The sequence below is a fragment of the Sapajus apella genome, unplaced genomic scaffold (genome assembly GCF_009761245.1).
Source record: "Sapajus apella isolate SASKATOON/1434 unplaced genomic scaffold, GSC_monkey_1.0 scaffold47, whole genome shotgun sequence".
Lineage (NCBI taxonomy): Eukaryota > Metazoa > Chordata > Mammalia > Primates > Cebidae > Sapajus > Sapajus apella.
The window spans coordinates 12,610,847-12,629,780 of record NW_022436987.1 but is presented as its reverse complement, the minus strand read 5'-3'; the positions used below and the strand labels follow the sequence as shown (position 1 = coordinate 12,629,780).

General features: G+C 52.9%; 1 protein-coding gene across 10 annotated transcripts in view; it reads left to right on the top strand.

The window, feature by feature from the left end:
• USH1C (USH1 protein network component harmonin) overlaps window positions 1-14,056 on the top strand; it is a 46,335-nt gene extending 32,279 nt beyond the window's left edge. For 5 of the 10 annotated variants that reach the window (XM_032240882.1, XM_032240881.1, XM_032240884.1 and 2 more), the window contains 8 exons: window positions 2,095-2,214; window positions 3,344-3,394; window positions 6,038-6,079; window positions 6,469-6,522; window positions 6,857-6,956; window positions 9,721-9,830; window positions 11,172-11,227; window positions 13,581-14,056. In XM_032240882.1, the coding sequence (XP_032096773.1) occupies window positions 2,095-2,214; window positions 3,344-3,394; window positions 6,038-6,079; window positions 6,469-6,522; window positions 6,857-6,956; window positions 9,721-9,830; window positions 11,172-11,227; window positions 13,581-13,593 (546 nt within the window). In that variant the 3' untranslated portion in view covers window positions 13,594-14,056. The other 5 variants (XM_032240886.1, XM_032240885.1, XM_032240883.1 and 2 more) reach the window with 3 other exon arrangements.
• The last annotated feature ends 4,878 nt before the right edge of the window (window positions 14,057-18,934 follow it).

Sequence of the window (18,934 nt, the reverse complement as noted above, 5' to 3'; positions counted from 1 at the left end):
GTGCTGAAGAGGATGCAAAGGAGATTGACATGCCTGTGCTTTCCAGGACTTCGCCATGTGACAGATGAGCTGCTGCCCAGGCAGGCTTCTGCTATAAAATATGGATAGGCCATGCAGTGTGGGAGGGATTCATTCTAACCGAAGGTTGAAGACAGCTCTGTGGAGTAGAGGGCTTTCGAGCTGAACCTCGAGGGATGGCAATACATGGAGGATGGCAGCAAGGGCATTGCAAGTGCAGGGAACATAAAGACGGAAAGTTGGAGCCACAGGGAGTCGGACTGCCTGGGTTTGAATCCCGGCTCTGCTACTTACTAGCTGGGTGACTTTGAACACATGCTGTTTCATCTATCTGAGCCTGGGCATCCCTGTCCAAAAATAAGAATGCTAATGGCAGCTACCTATTCGAATCAGATGAGTTAATACATGAACACATTCCAAGTTAAGATGGCAAGGGTGGCAGGCACATCATGGGTGTTCAGTAGACATTAACTATGGTTTTGACAGTTCAGAGTACAAGAAGATTTGGGTGAAGCTGCAAATCTGGGATCTTAGCAATATCCATTAATCTCAGCAAAACTTTCATTCAGGGTCAAGATTCAACACAGAGTCCAGCTTTCTCTGATTCTTCACGGCATTGCCAAGTTCCCACTGTTAGTTCCTGATCAGACCCCGGGGAAGGTTAAAAGCCCCCCCAAGCAACACAAGGAGCCCCTGAAGAACTGGACCCAAAATGTCTTTAGTGACGTCGAAGCCAGGGTTGTCCCAGCCTCAAAGGCCAGGGGGCTGTTTTTTGGTTGGCTTCATCTGGCCCACCTCTCACCCTTGTACCACCTACCCTGCCCAAAGTCCTCCTCCCTGCTGCCCCTGGCAAGCTGTCATCAGTGCTGCAGCAGGACGTGTGGGTGACCACACGTCCACACAGTCAGCCCAGCCACCAGCAGGCCCCAAGTCATGGAAACAAACACCTGTGTTGACTTGAGACTTGTGCCTGCCACACCAGCATCTGCTATCGAGTGGTTTTCAGGGCCAAATCTATCCACAGGCACTGTCCCATGTGCTTACTGTACTATTTAGTCATTCATTTATTCATTCAGTACATGCTTATTGAGCACCTACTATATGCCAGGGCACTATGCAGTGCACTGGGAATCCCCGCTACATAGACAGCTGCAGTCTCCCTGCTCAAGACAGTCTGGTGGGGAACAAAGAAAAGTAAGCAGGCAACTGCCACACCACCAGGGTGGACACAGAGGAAGCACAGGTGCTGTAATAAAGAAGAGGGGTGGAGGAGAGCAAAATCTCAAGGGAGGCTTCCTGAAGGCACTGATGCCCAAGCTAAGACCTGGAGGGTAATGCGGAAGAAGGAGAGAGCACATGCAATGGCCTCAAGTCAAGAAATCCTGGCATTTTGGAGGCTAAAGTTAGGCAATGCGAGGAGGGTGGCAAGGAGTAAGAGATGAGGCTGAAAAGGAAGGTAGAGAAGCTCGTGAAAGACCTGGGGGTCAAGCCAATGAGCTCAGTAGTCAATAGAGACTCTTGGGAGGGTTTGGGGCAGGGTTGTGAACGGATTAGATACATCCTGCCCAAGATGTTCAAGGGGGTTAGAGCCGAGCAGACAGGTTGCATCAGTTCCCCTGGATGCCACCCTTACTGGCCCTCACCCCATGGCCTCTAGAGACTATGGCCCCCACCCACCAGGAATGGCGGATGCTTCAGGAACTGGAACTGTGGCAGAAGAGACAGCCCTTAAAGACAGGGGACACTGGATAGCACCCATGGCCACTGAGAGAGGGGTTTGAAAGTGTGTCTCCTGAGTGACACTGGCTGCTGGCACCCGCAAGCCAGGCTCTAACTCAAGCACCTGATTTCTTAGAACCACTCAGTAGTTTCTGTGGTCTCAGCCCACACTGTGGCCAATGGACTTCTCATCCTTCTGCTGAAGATCACACCCCCAGGACCTCCAGCAGGTTGCATGGACCAGGCTGGCTCAGCATGTGCATGGGTGTAGATTTGCATGTATGTAGAAGTAGCATGACTGGCCTCGGCCACCCCACCGTGACCTCACCTGGGTCCCTGTTAAACTAAACCCTGTAGACATTTTGCCCAAGCCCACAGCCTCCACGAGGCCCTGGAGTGTCCACCATCTCCAAACCTGTCATGGTCCACCAGGAACCCAATTTCATCTACAGGCCAGCTGTGAAATCTGAAGTTCTGGTAAGCCCCTTGGGCCCCCTCTGGGTCATCTCTAGAGGAGCAGACGAGGGCTACCCACCCTGGGTTCTGCTTTCTCTGGAGGGCAAGTGAGGTGGGACAAAAACACAGATCACAGATACCATCTCGTAACCTTCTTATTGGCCAAGAGTTGAGGCCACATGGGTGTAAGCGGATGTTGACATGACCAGTGGAATTTCTGTTCCCTACTTGACTGAACAGCCTGGAGCTCTGTCTAAAAGTAATAATAAACGATAAGACCTGTGAAGAGCCTCCCATGTGTAGACATTTTGCACGGCCTCAATGAATCTTCACAGCAGCACTGTGAGATGGTTCCTGGGGGCATCCTGTTTAACATTCAAGGAAAGGGAGGTTTAGAGAGGTTACCAGAGGGGCACCAGGTGCCCCAGGCAGAGCCTGGACTTCATACTCACCCTCACGCCTTTCAGACTCCAAAGCCCACACTCTTACCCTCATTGCCATCTTGCCAAAATCTACAGAGATTCCAGGTGCCCTGGCCCCGGCCCTAAGGCCTGTTGTGGCCTGGCATGAAACACCCTCAGATGGGGCACTGGCCAGAGCAGGTCCAATCCCTTCCTGCAACTCACTTCTCACCTCTCACCAGGACTAGGAGTCTGAGATGAGGTCCTGGGGAAGTGGAAGGGTCTGCTGGCCTCAGTTACTGACTGCTAAGGGAGCTGGGATTCATGTGCACCTCCCAGGGGTGCTGAACACTGACTGGCCTCCCATGCACAGGGAGAAGAGTCATGTCAGAATTTTAACCTCCCTTTCAAGGAAACTCTATCCAAATGTCAGGGCAGGACAGCTGAGATATTTATTTTGGGCCTTAGCTGTCCCATCAGCTCCCCACAGAGCAAAGTTTTTGCTCCTGGGATAGCCTGCCGATGCATTCATGTCATGTTCTCTGGCTAATGTCAAGAGGTGATGTTTGCTTGACAACAACTGGGTAGCATCTTTGGGTGTTGAGTAGGCCCTTAATATAAGCTAGACTGTCTGCTCAGGGAGGGACATTAGCAGGGCGGCCCTAGGCTGGCAGGCCTGAGGCCTGGCACCAGAGGGCAGCCAAGACCTATTGGTAATATCCAGTGTGGAACTTTTTCCCCCCCGGCAGCCACAGGAGATGTTGAAGAGGATGGTGGTTTATCAGACAGCATTCAGACAAGTAAAATGATACTCACTGTGTGTCTGGGGGTCTCCCCACCATCCCCTGTCCCTCCCACTCTGTGCCACTTCTTTCTCTCTGGGAGTACCTGGTCAGGTCTGCGGCGGCCCCATCTACCACAAAGCCTCAGGCCAGAACTGTGTCATCCATTGCCTGTGCAAGGGTTGGGGAGGATTTCATATCAGATGGGGACCCAGGGCTTATTAGACCCTGGGCATGAGCTGAGAAGGCAGCCGGATCCCTGGGCACTTACCTTGTCTGCTGCTGTTTGTCCAGAGAGGAGCAGGGCAGAGGGAACCCTCAGAGGCCAAGATGGGCCCTCACTCCAGCCCTAGGAGAGAGGGAAGGTGCTGCCTTAGGTGTCTCACTATACCTTCCCCTATTCTCCTCTGGGCAGATCACAGCTTCACCAACCCTGTCTGACACTGAACCAGCATCAGGGAGGAGGTGGTGACTGAGGTCCTCCATGTGCCTAGGGTACTCCTGTGCACAGGGACGTGGAAGTCCTTGCTGGTCCTCTGAGTGGCATCAGGCAGGCAGCCATCTACCCCCCTGCCTCCTGGGGTACCTCCACAGAGCCAGCCATTCGGTTGTCTGTTTCATCACCAATGAAAGAAACCCCAGGACAGAGGGAGATCTTGCAGCCAACCCGGGCTTCTCCAGCCTCCTCACTGATAACACCATCAGGCCACAGGCTGATTTGACCACAGGCAGGGAGCAAAGGGGCAACATTAATTGTGAAGTGAGACATAGGTGTCTGCAAAAGAGACTGCTCCCAGCCCAGGGATTTGTCAATCTAATCTTTCCAACAACTCTGGGTGGTAATGCTGTTATCATACCTATTTTATCTGTGAGAAACCGAAGCAGAGAGATTTGAAAATGTGCCGACATTGGCACAGCTAGTGTCAGTCCCTGGATTTGAATCTGGGAGTTTGGTCTCTGCAGCCTGTGCTCTTAAACACTGTGCCTTCCTGCCTCTAAAGTACTGTTGCCACAAAAGAAACCTTCCAGGACCTGGTGCTTTAGGGGACAAATAGCCCTCACAGGGAGAGAAGTAGGGAAGCGCAGAGTTTAGGCTCCAGGCTTGGAGGCAAACCCTTGCTCCCCTGCCCACTGACTGGGTGACCTTGGGCATGAATATCACCTCTCTGGGCCTTGGTTTCTTCCTCTGTTGAATGAGGGTCTGGGCTGCCTCTTTAAGGGCTGACCAGTTGCAGTGGCTTATGAGTCTCTGATTTAAATGCACACAAAATACAAGTACCTGCCATGTGGCCCATCCCTGAGAGCTGCTTCTTAGGATCATGGAGAAAGGAGGCCAGAGCCAGCCTTCCAGGGGAAACAGCTGAGGCAGGCAGGGCCCTCAAAGTCAGAGCATCGACTCCACATCCTGCCCAATGACCCCTCTTGCCCGTGCATTCCATGCGCCCCCTCCTCTGTCTGCTGCCCACACACTGACCTGGATGTAGCCTCCGAGCTGAGCCAGGCTCGTGGTCTCTTGCGGTTGAGCCTAGGTGATGGAGGCAAGTGAGAAGGGATGCCAGGCAGATGACTGGGGATCTATTTGCTGATACTTTGTGCTCATCTTGTGCCCAGAACTTGGTTTTTGCATTCTGAGGATTGGGGTGTCTGTGACCTCCCCACCACACAGACCATGGGCCTCAGGGGTCACTTGGTGTGGTCTAGAGACCTGCATGCTGAGGGTGGCTCCACTCAGTCTGGCGAGGCCTGCCACGAGGCTCTCCTCTACTCCACCTTCCATGGGGACCAGCCATGGCTCTGCTACCCTCACACTTAGCAACCTGGCACCTCAGCCTGGTGATGCCCCTGGCTCCCACTCACTGCGTGTGACTCCCGAGGAAAGCCATGTGTTCGGGCACTGCCTCACTGCATGTTCAGGTGCTACCTCACTGTCTTCTTTCTGCATCTTGGAGTCATTGTCCCCACAGCATCCGCTATCAAGCCAAGTCCCCTGAACTGTGTGTCCTCCCCTCTCCCCTGGCTAAAGGGCCAACCTGGGCTCCCCAGAACCTGGGGAGGCCTCTTACCTTCTAGGTGAGCATTACATGAGGGCACTGCCAGGCCCCAGGCCAGCATAGCTTCTCATCACCACCTGCTTTCCTCTTGTGCCTGTGGCCTCCCTCCATCATCTTGTGGCTCATTTCCAGGAATAACCTTCTCTTGAGCTGGATGGGCCCCTCCTGGGAGTCAGAGCACTGGGTGGAGATGCCCTGAGCTTCATCCCCACAGGACCTGGGCCTGCTCCAGTGGACACTTGGAAGAGATGAGGTGGGACCTGAAGGGCTTGAGGCTGGAGCTGACACTTTCAGCAAGGCAGACACTCCCTCTCCAGACCATCTAGACATCACTGGTGCCCCTGGAGCCCCTGACGCTTATTGCCACTAAAGCAGGGCAGAGCCGGGGTCCTCTAAAGCCTTCCTCAGCCTCCTGCTTGTCCCTGAGCCAGGGTGCCCTGGCTGCTGGGGCTGCCGGCCTCCTGTCTGAATCCCCCACCCTGGCCACGCCTGCTCCCACCCTGCCCCCGACTTCTGACCCTTGGATTCTGACCATTCACCCTCCTCCTCCCCGACCCTGACCCTCAAGGGCTTTTGCTCTGTTGCCCTAAAACCCTCCCTTTGCTTCCAGGATTTCCGGAAATATGAGGAAGGCTTCAACCCCTACTCCATGGTAAGAGATGACTCTTCTCTCCTGGGGGAGTAACCCCAGGAACAGGGCAGCATAGGGGTTAGAGCTTTTGATAGTAGTGCATTCTAGGCCCTGGGGTCCTGGGATGAGGTGGGGCACAGAAGAACCCCAGTGATGCCCCAGCTCCTCTTCCCACAAAGGGCATTCCAGTGTCAACTGTATGGTGCATATGCACATATGTGTCCATTGTCCCCATTGGGCCTGGGACCCCCAGTTGAAGACCAGTGGGGGGTAGGACTGGGCACGGTCTCCTTGCTTACATGCTCTATGGGGCCCAGTGTCCCATAGGTGCCTGGATTCCCCTTCCACCCCTACCCCCAGCGCCATCCTTCAGACCAGCTCAAAGCATCCCACTGTCTTTTTCCCTCTAGTTCACCCCAGAGCAGATCATGGGGAAGGACATCCGGCTCCTGCGCATTAAGAAGGTACCTGGGCACGTGGAGGCCAGTGGGCTGCCATCCCTCTCTGCACCCGCCCCTCCCGCCTTGGTTCCCTGCTTCTACTGTCAAGGTCACTCCCAGGTGTCCTCTCAGGTCCCCACTGTCCTCCCCTCTCCCCATGAAGATGCCTCTCTGTTACAGGGCCGCATATTACCCAGGCCCCACTTGGCATCCAGGCCCTGTTTTCTCCTGATGGCACTGCCAGTGGCCCCATGGCTTCTCCTGCTCTTACTGTGGCTTTTTCAAGAGACTCCTTCATGCCCAGGGTCCACAGGCTGCTGTCGGCTTGGCTCCCTAAGGCCTGTTTTCCTCTAACCAGGAGGGATCCTTAGACCTGGCTCTGGAAGGCGGTGTGGACTCCCCCATTGGGAAGGTGGTCGTTTCTGCTGTGTACGAGGGGGGAGCTGCCGAGCGGCATGGTGAGTGGGAAACAGCCACACCCAGCTTTGGGGATGATACAGAGGTTGGGCAGGGCCCTCCGGGAAAGCAAACAGGTGACCACTTGGAGTGGGCTGTTGGTTGCTGGAGAACGCCCTCCCACTCAGGTCCATCCATCCAGTCATCTGTCCAATCCCTGGGGGATGGGATGGTGCTGGGACCTGTGAGTACACAGCCAAGCCAGATTCCACCCTACCCTCAGGGGCTTCCCAGCCAGGGATGGAGACGGGCTCAGAATTGCCAGATACTGAAAGTCAGAGCATGGTCTCCTAAGTGCTGATGGGGAACTCAGAGTGGAGGGAAGCTGTGGGAACCCAGAGGGGCCCTTAACCTACCAAGGGGAAAAGGGAGGCCAGGATCACTCCTCAGAAGGGTGAGCCTTGAGCTGAGCCTTAGTCAACAGCAGCCTCATGAAGCGGAGAAAGGGCTTTTGAGGAAGAGGAGAAGCTTGGAAGCCTCCAAAACCTTTCCTGTCCTTTCAATTATGGCAAGAGCCAAACGTTTGCCCAGAACTAGCCATGTGCCAGATGCCATTCATCTGGCTCACAGCCCTGTGTCTGAGCATTTCATGGATATGAACTCACTTAATCCTCACAACCCTGAAAGCAGGTTCTGTTATTCTCATTTTACAGCTGAGGAACCTGAGGCTCAGAGAGGTTAAAGTATTTGTTCAAGGGCTCAGCCAGGAGAAGGTGGAGGCAGGACTTGAATCTGGGCAGTTTGGTTATTTTGCTTTACTGCCAGCACAAGTGCCACCTCTGCCTGAGGTCTTCCACAGCCTTGTCCCCTCCCAGAGGGCCAGAGGCCTCCATACCCTGTGTCTGTCTTCTCATTTTGCATTGCTCTTTATCCCCTTATCAAAAAAAAACACCCTTTGCTGATGCGTGAAACCTTTGCAGACCGCAGGCACAATCTCTTGCTTCAAACAATCATCTCCTTCAGCTGTCGGTCAGTGTCTGAACCCCTACCATTGGTGATTGCTTCTTTCATGTCAAGGAAGCTCCTGAGTCCTTTGTGGGGATGTAGGTGCCCTTGGTGGAGGAGCCCTAGGCCTCTTACTTTCCCAGGCCAGAGTTAGGGATCCCATAAGCAGATTTTTTCCAGGCAGTTCTAGGCTGGAGCCAGGCTGTACCACAAGCTGGAGGTGGTAAGAGGTAAGGGGCAGGAAACAGAGTAGGGAAAGGCCCTCTGGGGCTGGCAGCCATGCTTCTGTAGGTTACTAAGGTGAGGTATGGGCACTGGGAGCCCTGGGTACAAGTCGAACTCTGCACCCATGTCCTTGGTGACTTCACACTCTAAGCTTTCATTTCAGCCCTAGAAGGGGACCTGCCAAGCTGGGCAGCTGCCCCAGCCCATCAGTGCCCACCAGTGCCCACCCAGGCCCCATCCTCCTCTTCTATCTTCATTTCTATGTCACCTGGTGACATTTCTGTGACACCTGTCTGCTATGTCTAGCAGAGAGAGGGGACGGGGATGGAAGGGCGACTCTCCTGGGTACTTCCCACTTACAAAGCCCCAACCCAACCACTGTCTTATTGCCCCTGAGACTCTGTCTTGGATTTGTACAAAATGAAAAGGTGAAAGTCACCTATCCCCGTCTGCACTGCGCCAAGGCAACTGATTTCTATGGTTTGATCCTCCGCTCTTTGAACATAATTAGCTGCAGATGAAGCTTCCCTAGGAGCATGTGTGTTTTAAGCCGCCATGGCCGCCACTGTCAGTATCATACACCACGTTCCTGTGGGCCTTCCTGCCCACAAGGCTTCTGGGTGATTTATTTTCAATGTCACCTGGAGAGTGTTCTGTGGACATTAGGACTGGGAGAAATTCCTTAAAAAAGGGCTCTGATGTCGAAGAGGTGTGGGAAACCACACATAATCTGTCTACATCTTGGAGAGCCGCAGTGCATGTTAGCATATTCAAGACTGACAGATCCTGCAGTGAGTAGCTCTGTTCAGCTTATAACTCAGCTTTCCCCAAAACTATTAGATCCCAGGCAGTTCTTCCAGGATCACCTTTTTTACAGCATTCGTTTATTCAACAAATACCTACTAGGGTCCTATTTTGTGCCAGGCATTATGTGAAGTCCTGGGGACATTATGGCGAACCAAAAAGACAATCCCTGCCCAAGTGGAGCTGGCAGTGTGGTGGGAGAGACCATCAATAAACAAATAAACAAACAGGTTAATGATTACAAATTGTGGAAAATGCCAAGTAAGAAAAGCCCGGGACGCTGGGAGAGAACAGGCAAGATCTACATTTGATTGCGCGGGGGTCAGAGAAGCCTCCTCTGACATTTCATCTGAGACCTAGGAGAAGAGAAAGCGAGGTGGGGAACAGTGACATGAAGGCTCTGAGGTAGGAGAGAGCATGGCAGCTCAGGGACCGGAACATACCAGCATGGCTGGGCAACAGGGAGAGCCGGCTAGCAGAACTGACTCAGGCCTCATACTGTGCTGGAAATGCAGGACCGTCTCCCTCTGTAGTAACAGAGGCTCATCGTCAATGATGTCCCTGTTCTCCTGAGCTGGGGTGAGGGTGTGGATGGGATGGGTATGAAATGCCCTTTGACTAATCACTCACCAGGTGGCTAGTTTCCCCTCATGCTTTCTGAGTCCACATGAGCTTTCAGAACCCAGTGACGGGTCTCTTCTGCGGTCCGGCAATGACCCCCTTTGCCAAGCCCTGGGGCCAGGCACATGTCACATATAGCCCAGTTGGCCCGTCAGCCTCATCTTCCTGCAGGTGGCATTGTGAAAGGGGACGAGATCATGGCAATCAACGGCAAGATTGCGACAGACTACACCCTGGCTGAGGCTGAGGCTGCCCTGCAGAAGGCCTGGAATCAGGGCGGGGTAAGAATAAGTCCCCTCCCTCCTTTCCTCCCTCACCTGCCTGCCTCAAACCCTGGCCTCTGCAGCCAGCCTTCACAATCGGATGCCTCATCCCAGGGCGGGCATCTGGGGTCCAGGCAACTCTTTGGTGACACCACATACTCCATCCAGCCAGTGGTTTAAATCTGACAAGGTGGGATTCAGAAAAATAAATGTCAATTCCTGACCTTAGATCTAAAAAGCCAGTGGCTCACACAGACCCCCAAAGCCAGAGCATGGCAGCTCATCCAAGAAAAAGACTTAAGGCCTTTTCTGAGTGCACACTGAACAAGAATCAAGAGAATGCTGGGGGCTACCAGAAAGCATTAACAAAAGCAAAGAACCCAGGATGAAGGAGGGGCTGGTGGGAATCCACTCTACACTCGTTAGACACCCACCTGGGGCAGGGCTGCCACATAAAGTTGCCCAGGCTGTGCACCGCACAATCTGAAGGGGTGCCCTTTTATAGACTGTAGTGTGAATGGTGCCTGCTCACGTTGTGCAATGCACAACCTGTGCAACTGTATACAGGCAGCCAAGCCTGAGGTACTAAGTTCAGTGCCGAGGAAGCTGACCAGATGGGCCTGGGACCCACATGAAGGGATGTGGAGAAGAGAAGACTCACGGGTAACATGATGACTATCTTTGATTATCTGAAGGGCTGCATTAGGGCAGAGGGAGCCGAATGTTCACTGTGATTCTTGAGGGAAGACCTGGATTAGATGGAGGGAAGTCCTGGGGGAAGAGAGAGAGATTTCAACTCAGTATTAGGAACTAGCACATGGTAGAGGGGCCCAGTGATATTTCAGATACTTTTCAGGGGATACACCCAAGCCAAGGCGGGAGAATGAAGGGCAAGTCAGGGATGGCAGTGAAGGGGATTCAGGTGTTAAGATCCAAAAGCTGGGCCAGAAATCCCCCACTTGGCTGTGCATCAGAAAGTGCATTGAAATTACCCAGAAAGGTTGTTAAAAGTACTATTTACCAGGACCCACCCCTGACTTCTAGGGGCCAAGTGCATGAGTCTACACTTTTAAGAAGTTCTGCCAAGTGACTCTGAGGTTGCTGCCTGTCCCCGGTCCATAGATCGACATTTGGGAACTTAGTGTCATTCGAAGGCCTTGCAACCCTGGCCTCTGTGGTCCTGAAGCTTCAGAGACTAGAAACGTCCTCAGACAATGGAAGCCCACAGTGAGGCCCATGTGGGCCCCTAGGAAGAAGGTGCAAGCTGGCTGATCTGGGCCATGGTGCCCAGAAATGGGGATGGAGACAGACACATCATCCAATGAGTGTGCCCCAGAGTCACACACCTTCTCCCCACAGGACTGGATCGACCTTGTGGTTGCTGTCTGTCCCCCCAAGGAGTATGATGATGAGCTGTAAGTGTGTGCAGTCACCTAGCCTGGGAGCGCCTCTTCCTTCTCCAGAATCTCAGCCACCTTTCTCCAGCCCACCCCAGCCTTCTCCCACCCAAGCATGCAGCTTCTCCTAGCCAGAGCTCCTAGAAAACTCCTGGACTAGCGCTAAGATTGTCCTGAAGCAGTGTCCAAGCTGCCTCCCAGGAGGGCTTGTCCAAATTCTTCTCTACTGTGGGGAACTGAGGCTCGAGGTCTTAGACTGAATAAGCCGTGACATTGGGACAAATACTCAGGATTGTTAATTTGCCACTCAGAACTTTATCCCATGCCCATGATTAGACAATTAGAAGATGTCTGTGTCCACTCTTCGCTCTCTGCAAGGTCTTCCTGGTGGCTCACTGCATTCACTCTGCTGTGTCTCTAGGCAGCCAGGGCCACAGGCTTTTCTCCCCACCCTGTGGGATCTTCAGGGAGCTTTGGCCTAGTCTGTCTCTCTCTCTGTGGTTCCTTGTGTGTCTGTCTCTGTGTACTGTGGGTCTCTCTGCCTTCTCTCCTCCTCTCTCTCTGTCTTTCACCATCTCCTCCTTCCTTCCTGTCAACCTCTTATCTGCCCTCCTCTTTCCCCTTCTTCTCACTTCCCTTTCTCTCTTACTGTCTCCTATTCTTTCTTCCCATTCCTCTCCATCCCTGGCTCTGGGTCCCTGCTCCTCTGTCCTTGTCATTCTGCATCCATTCTTACCTCTCTGTCTGCCTTTCTCTGTCCCTCTGCCTCTGTGGTGTCTCACCTCCATCCTCACCACATCCCATCACCTCCCCAGCCCTCACCCACCCACCACTCACCCACTCACTGGCTGCCTCCTGCCTCCTGTCGTGGCTGTGCCTGCTTGCTCCCCATGGCCAGCAGAGTCTGAGCTCTACACATGTCTTGGAGAAACCAAGGTCCAGCAGTTACTAATTCTGGAACCCAGGGGCTAGGCAGAACCCAAGGCAGGAGCCCGGTGAAAGGAGAGGCCTGTGGAGCTCTGCCTGGCAGTAACCAAACCTGTTTTGTATTTCCTGCTCTGCTCCGTGTATATAGCGCTTCTCTTCCCTCCTCCGCAGCTGAAAGCCCCCAGCCGGTCCGAAAGCTCCTTGAAGACCGTGCTGCCGTGCACAGACACGGGTTCCTCCTGCAGCTGGAGCCCATGGTGAATAGGCAGGCAGGCCACAGGGCCCTGTCTGTCCCTGCTGCGTGCAGTGGCCATCTGCTGCCCATGCTGTCAGCAGGTTCTTTGGACTGGCGTCTGGAGGGTACACAAAGCGCCATCCCTGAAGTGCTGCCCGGGGCCTGCTGTTGGCCACAGTGGAATTGTTCAGACTCAAGGCCCTTCCCTCAGGGAGGTGGTGCAGAGCCCAGTCTGCAGAACTTGCTTGTGACCCAAGTGTCCTGACTCATCATGGCCTGGGACCTGCTTTGGGTCCCAAGCAGCACCCAAATGAGCAGCATGAAGCACTGGGCACCATTCTCTGTGGGGCACAGACAATGCCTCAAACCAGGCACGTGGGGCTGGGGGAACCCACAGGAAGCCTAGCTGGAATTGCCCCCCAGAGGTGTCCTCCACAGAATGTGAAAATTCCCCTTCGCGTGAATGCCAACCTGCTGGGAGCTCTGCTCTACCCATACTTGGCCAGAGCCAGGGCTAATAAGAGGTTTTGAAGACTGGTCCAAAGAACCCGGGTTGGTGGATTAGAGTTGCTCATGTCCTCTTGTGCCCTGTCATGGCTTGAGCCCTGCTCAGACCAGCTGTCTTCTCTGTCTTCTCCCTTCCTTGGCCCTGGGCTCTATCTGTGGGACATACCGCAGAGCCCAGCTGTGGGGTGTGTTTCGCACCCTGTGATAGGGATGTGCCCATGGACAGAGCTGGCAGGTGGCTGTGAAACTGGTGTTTGGTGTGGCCTGAAGCCACAGATGGCAGCATCTGGGGCACACCCAAGCCTGGACTTGACTTTCCTGTTACAAGTTTCCCAAAACATTAGGGCCTCATGCTCCCAAGACAGTTGGCCGGCCAGACCATGGCTTCTGGGATGGCCTGCATGGCCCTGTGTTTTCTGTCACTTGCCTTTTGCAAGGGACTGTTGCATGTGTTCCCCCCAGTCTCCCCCTCCCCTGACCCCAGGTGTCCCCCTCACCCCCTGCTTTCTCCCTGGCCTCCTGTGTGCTGTGGCTGTGGCTGGTGTGTAGCCACTTGGGGCCTGCACCCAGAGGCGTCTCCAAAGGTTGGCAGGGCCTTGCGCTGCCAGGGCAGGTGCTCCTGTTGTGGGGCCTTGCTCTGGCTGGGCTGAGTGTGCACTCACAAGGCCTGCACCCACCTGGGCTGTTTCCATTTCCCTGCAGGACGTTCTTCTGAAGTCCAAAAAGGGAAAGCAAATTCACCCCTAGAAAATGATGAGCTCCACCTCCTGAACACAAAGCCTCGGACCAGCCTTGAGAGAGGCCACACTGCAGGCACCAGACGGCATCCCTGGAGTCCTGAACCCAGCACCCAGAAATCTCAAACTCCCTTTGGCCCTGAACCAGCGCCAGATAAGGAACAGCTCTACCCACTCTTCTGAAGGCCAACATGGAGGAGAGGGAGCAGGCAGCTGTTTGGGAAAGTATCTCAGGGATCCAGACTCTCATTCCTTTCCTCTGGCCCAGTGAATTTGGTCTCTCCCAGCCCTGGGGGACTCCTTCCTTGAACCCTAACAAGACCCCACTGGAGTCTCTCTCTCCAAACCTCTCCTCTGGCGCCTGCTCTAATTGCTGCTAGGATTGTCGCTGCAAACCTTACTGTGAGCTCATTAATAAAATAAACAGATGTCTTTTCCAACCTATAGGAGTGCATGTGGGTTTGGGCAGCAGATTCAAGACTGCAAATCAAAAAACCATAAGGATTGTGGCTCCTGTTCAAGGGTGAGAGACAGATCCCAGTGCTGCGATCTGGGTCTGACATGAAGGGTGTGATCAGATGGCCAGGGCCTGCTTGGAGCAGAGGGCTGTGGAAGCAGGAGACGGGCTGTGCTGGGCTTCAGTGTCTTCTCAGCAGAGATGGGAGGAGATGAAGCCTATGTGGCAGGGATTTTGCTTACTCCAGAAAGCATAGCTGAAGGCAGGAGCCCCAAAGGGTCGCCTAGATATGGGGTGCCCCAGGTTCTTTCAAGGACATCACAGCTACCAGTGCTTCTCCTGAGGTCACTATGACAGCACGTGAGGGGGAAGATGCAGGGTCCACTCCCTCTGTGGAAGTGCATCCCACAGAGGACCGTGGGAGACACAAGGGCTTGAGGCAGGAAGCCATAACTCCGAGGGCCCAGCAGGGGGCATGTCAAAGTTCTTCTGGTGACAGGGACAAGGGCTGCTGTCTCCGAGGAAGAGAGTGGGGCTGTGTCAACATGACTCGTCTGACCCTGTCTCTGTTTCCCCATTCCAAATTCCTGAGGTAGAATCTGATCAGGCTGAATCACCTGAGTTGGTGGCCCTTGGGTTGGAGATCAATCACAGGTCCAATCAACGGTGCTGGGGGTGGGATCACATCCCACCCAACATAGGTGCTGAGGCATTAAGGACCGCAGGTAGCAAGCCATGATCGCCACCCCTACCAGTGGATGACTGCAAAACACCCACTGCCCATCCCCCAGGTTCGGCCCTCTTAATGAATCCCCCAACCTCATCCCACAATGGATGCAGACCGAGCTGGATCCCGAGGACTCGGTGATAAAACAGACAGACTCCCTGCTCCCAGCACCTCCCAGAATCATGGCAGGGGCGAGGGGCTCAGACCAAAATGCAGTGACTACCATGTGGGACTGAAAGAAATCAGTGGGTAGGGACAGAGAGAGGGAGCAGAGAAACTGCCAGGCTTTGTGATGTCCTCAATGAAGACAAAGCCACAGTGTCCTTCGAATTACTGGCTCTCTGAGACAGCAACCACGCAGATGAGTTCCCTGTGTTTTCTTATGTAGCACCTAACCTGGCTCTGGAGACAATTCCAAAACCCAGGTAAGAGGTGGGAGCTGCTGTTTGCTGACACCCATGTGCCTGGCCTAGGCTAGACCCTTGTCTGCCATCTCAAACTGCAACACCTGGGCTTCACGCACGGCCATCCCAGGAGCCTGGTGACAGCAACCCACACTCAGATGGCATGGACTATGTGCCAGGTATTGTTCCAAGCACTCAGCTCATACATTCCGTCAACAACTCCGTGAGGCAGGCGCTGTTATCATCAACAAACTCATTTTATTAAGAGACAGTCGATATACAAAGAGGTTAAGTCACTTGCCTGAGGTCACACAGTGAGGAAGTAGCAGAGCTGCGATTCCAACTGGGCACTTTGGCCCCAGAGACTGTGTGCACCCATTTCCACCATATGCTCTAGAGGGCAGGGCAGCTCCCATCGGAATATCGCAAATTCCAGTCTATTGGCAGAACACTTCTCCCCACCACTGAAGAACCGTGAATGTTCCGCTGTTGGGTGATAGTCACCTCCTCTTGTGACCTAGAAAAACTTCTGCTGAGGCCTTCAGCTGGTCAGTGCCTGCAATCTCACCATTGGAAATTCACCTGCAGCTGGAGTGAATAAGTTTATCAGTGCTTATCAGGACCTGGTGAGTGAGATGATAAAGAGGCCTGGAGCTCCTGATTAGAGGAGAAGGGCAGGGAGGGTGAGGGCTGACCAGGGCAGGAAGGGGGACTGAAAGGAAGCAGGAGAAGTGAACGGCACAGCCCAAGCCAAGAGGTCACCTAGGGCCGACAAAGTGCATAGACTACAATGGGCTTCAGCTTCCTTTTTTATGATTCCCTCTTCACTGTCATCAAGGAAATGAACTCTCATTAGGAAGTTGTCCCACGCTGAACCCAGAGTGCATAGTTCTCTCCAGCAGACACTGGCATTAACCAGGTAAGAAGGGAAAGTGTGGCAGAATTTATATAGAGGTAGAACCTAAATCAGCTCTCTTTGGGAGCCATAGGAATGCTGCTGGGGCCAGAGTCCACGGGAGGACTGGGCCAGACATCAGGATCTGCTTCAGTGACCAAAACTGAGCATTTTGGGGCTAAAACTAGGGCAAAGACTGCCCATGCGCCACACTCTCTAACCAGCCAGCCAGGCAGCCACTTACCACTCAGCAAATCTGACCCACAAGATGAACCCTGTTTGCCACCCTAGACCCTAAACCCTCCATCACTGGATGTTCAGGAAAATTCAAGGAGAGGATGATTTGTCAGGATCCCCTAAGTTGTTGGCAGAGGTGCCCTTTCTCTGCACCACCCCATGGAAACGCAAAACCTAAAAAGCCTGGGAATCGAAGGATGCCCTTTAATTCTGAACTTTTGGCATTCTACCCATCTCATTGAAGTTGCTTTCTACAGCTACTCCCCAGGGTTTGCTGAGCTGGCTTTAAGCCTCTCGCCTCCATATCTGGGAGTCAGAGGGGAAAGGGCTGAGTTTATGGCCTCTGTGTTTCTGGGACTCCCTTTGGGCCTGTGTGTCTGGAAAGCTTGTTCTCACCCAGTTCCAGCCTAATTCCCAAGACCGAGATGTGGCTAAGAATCTTTCCAGAGCTGAGAGCCCTGTTCTCTCCTGTTGCTGCAATGACAATTCCAGCTTCCTGGAGCCCAGGCTGGTCATGCCTCTGTGAGAACTAGAGGGGACAGCAGCAGCCCCCTGGGGAGGCAGGTGGGGCTGCCTGACGCTGGGAGAGGGTACAGGGCTGCAATTGTCTTTCTGGGGCCTGGGGTTTGCAGCCCAGAAGCCTGTCACTGGCCTTCATAGGAATAAGATTGTTACTAACTACTAGGTGTTTACTACTTGTCAAGCACTGTGCTGAACTCTAAATGTGTGGTGATTCATTTAATCATTACATGGAACCCTATGACATAGACAATGCTGTTATCTTCATTGGGGAAACTGAGTCACCAAGGCATTAAGTAACATACCTGAGGTTGAATAGATAGTAAGTAGTAGACCAGGCAAGGCAGCTCCAGGAACCCATGTCATTAACCACAGTGCTATGCTGCTTCGAGTAGATGAGAAAGGATGTATGGAATCTGATTTCAAGGTCCCCCTCAGCCTGGCATTCAAAGTTCTACCACCTCTGGCCCCTAGACCTTCTTCAGCCCCATTTTCTTGCCAAATCATTTCCTCTGCTTCTGCCACATGGAACGCTCTGGTTTCCTCGGCCTGCCATGTACCATCGCTTCTCGATGTCTTTGCACATATTCACTCTACCCTGTCCTCCTTGTGCTACGTGAACTCCTATGCACCCTTTATTGGTCAACCATGAAAGGAGGGCACCGAGCCTAGCATGGAATGAGAGTTCAGTAAATGTGAGCATACCACTCCCTCTTGAAATGGACCCCTTGGGTTCCAAGTGACAGAAACCCAACTGAAGAGGAGCAATTACATGAAAAACCCAGAAGTATACGATGTTGGGTTTGGCTGGATCAAGGTACTAAAATGATGAATCTATTCTGGCCATCTGTGTTAGCCAGGGGTCTCCAGAGAAATTGAAGCAAGAGAGAGACATTTTTATTTTAAGGAATTGGCTCACAAGATTGTGGAGGCCAGCAGGGCCAAACTCTTCAAGGCAGGCCAGCAAGCTGGAAACAAGGGAAGAGCTGATATTGCAGTTCCAGGCCAAAGCCAGTGTGTTGGCAGAATGCCCCTTCCTAGGAGGACATCAGGTTTTTTTCTATTAAAGCTGTCATCTGATTGGATGAGGCCCATCCACATGATGAGGGATAAGTCTACTGATTTAAATGTTAATCTCATCTAAAAAATGCCTTCACAGCAACATCTAGATGTGTTTGACCAAATATCTGGGTACTGTGGCCCAGCCAAGTTGACACGTAAGATTAACCAGTGCACTGTCTCTGGACTCCTCTGTTTGGCTTCATTCCCAGATAGGCTCTTTCCACATGATGCCAAGATGGCCTCTGTTATTCTAAACGTATTCTACAAAGTAGTGCAACCCCAGAGGAGAAAGCACACCTTTTTCCTAATAGTTTCAGCGAAATCCTGAGGACTTAACTCTGGCAAGCTCAAAATGGGGCTGTGGCCATCTCTGATTAGCCAGACCTGGGTCCACACCCACCCCTGTAGCCAGCGTTTGGAGTGACCCCCTCCAGTACCACATGGACTAGGTAAACGGGAAGAGTGGGTTCCAAAAGGAAAATTGGGGGCTGCTACAGAAGAAGGAGAAATGGATCTAGGCAGACATAAAGGGGTGTCCCCTGAGAACCCTTGTCCCTAGAAGTGCCCTTTCTCTTCCTTTTCACCTGTTCTTCCCTTTTCCTCTCCCTGTGACATATACTGAAAGGGGCCTGTGGCCAAGACACCAGGGGTTCATTCCCTTAGTATATAAAATCCTCACGCACTCTCAGCTGCCAGGGCTGGGTAACTGGCCAACAGTTGAGAGTGAAAAATAGTATGTGGTCTTGTATGACCACAGGACCCCCACAGCTAAGATATGAGGGTTCCAACACTTGCTCCCCAAAAATCCTGAGGCGAGAACTGAAATCTGACCTTGGTCACATTTCTTAAATCTCATTTTAGTTTCTCCAACTATAAAGGGGGTTTAAATAGAACTTTCTAGAATTATGAGGATCAAAATAAATACAGATCAAGTGCTTAGAAATAGTTCTTGGTCCTGAAATTAATATTAACTTAAAATCTGGGATGAATGCTATAGAAAGAGAAGCTTGGGGCCAAT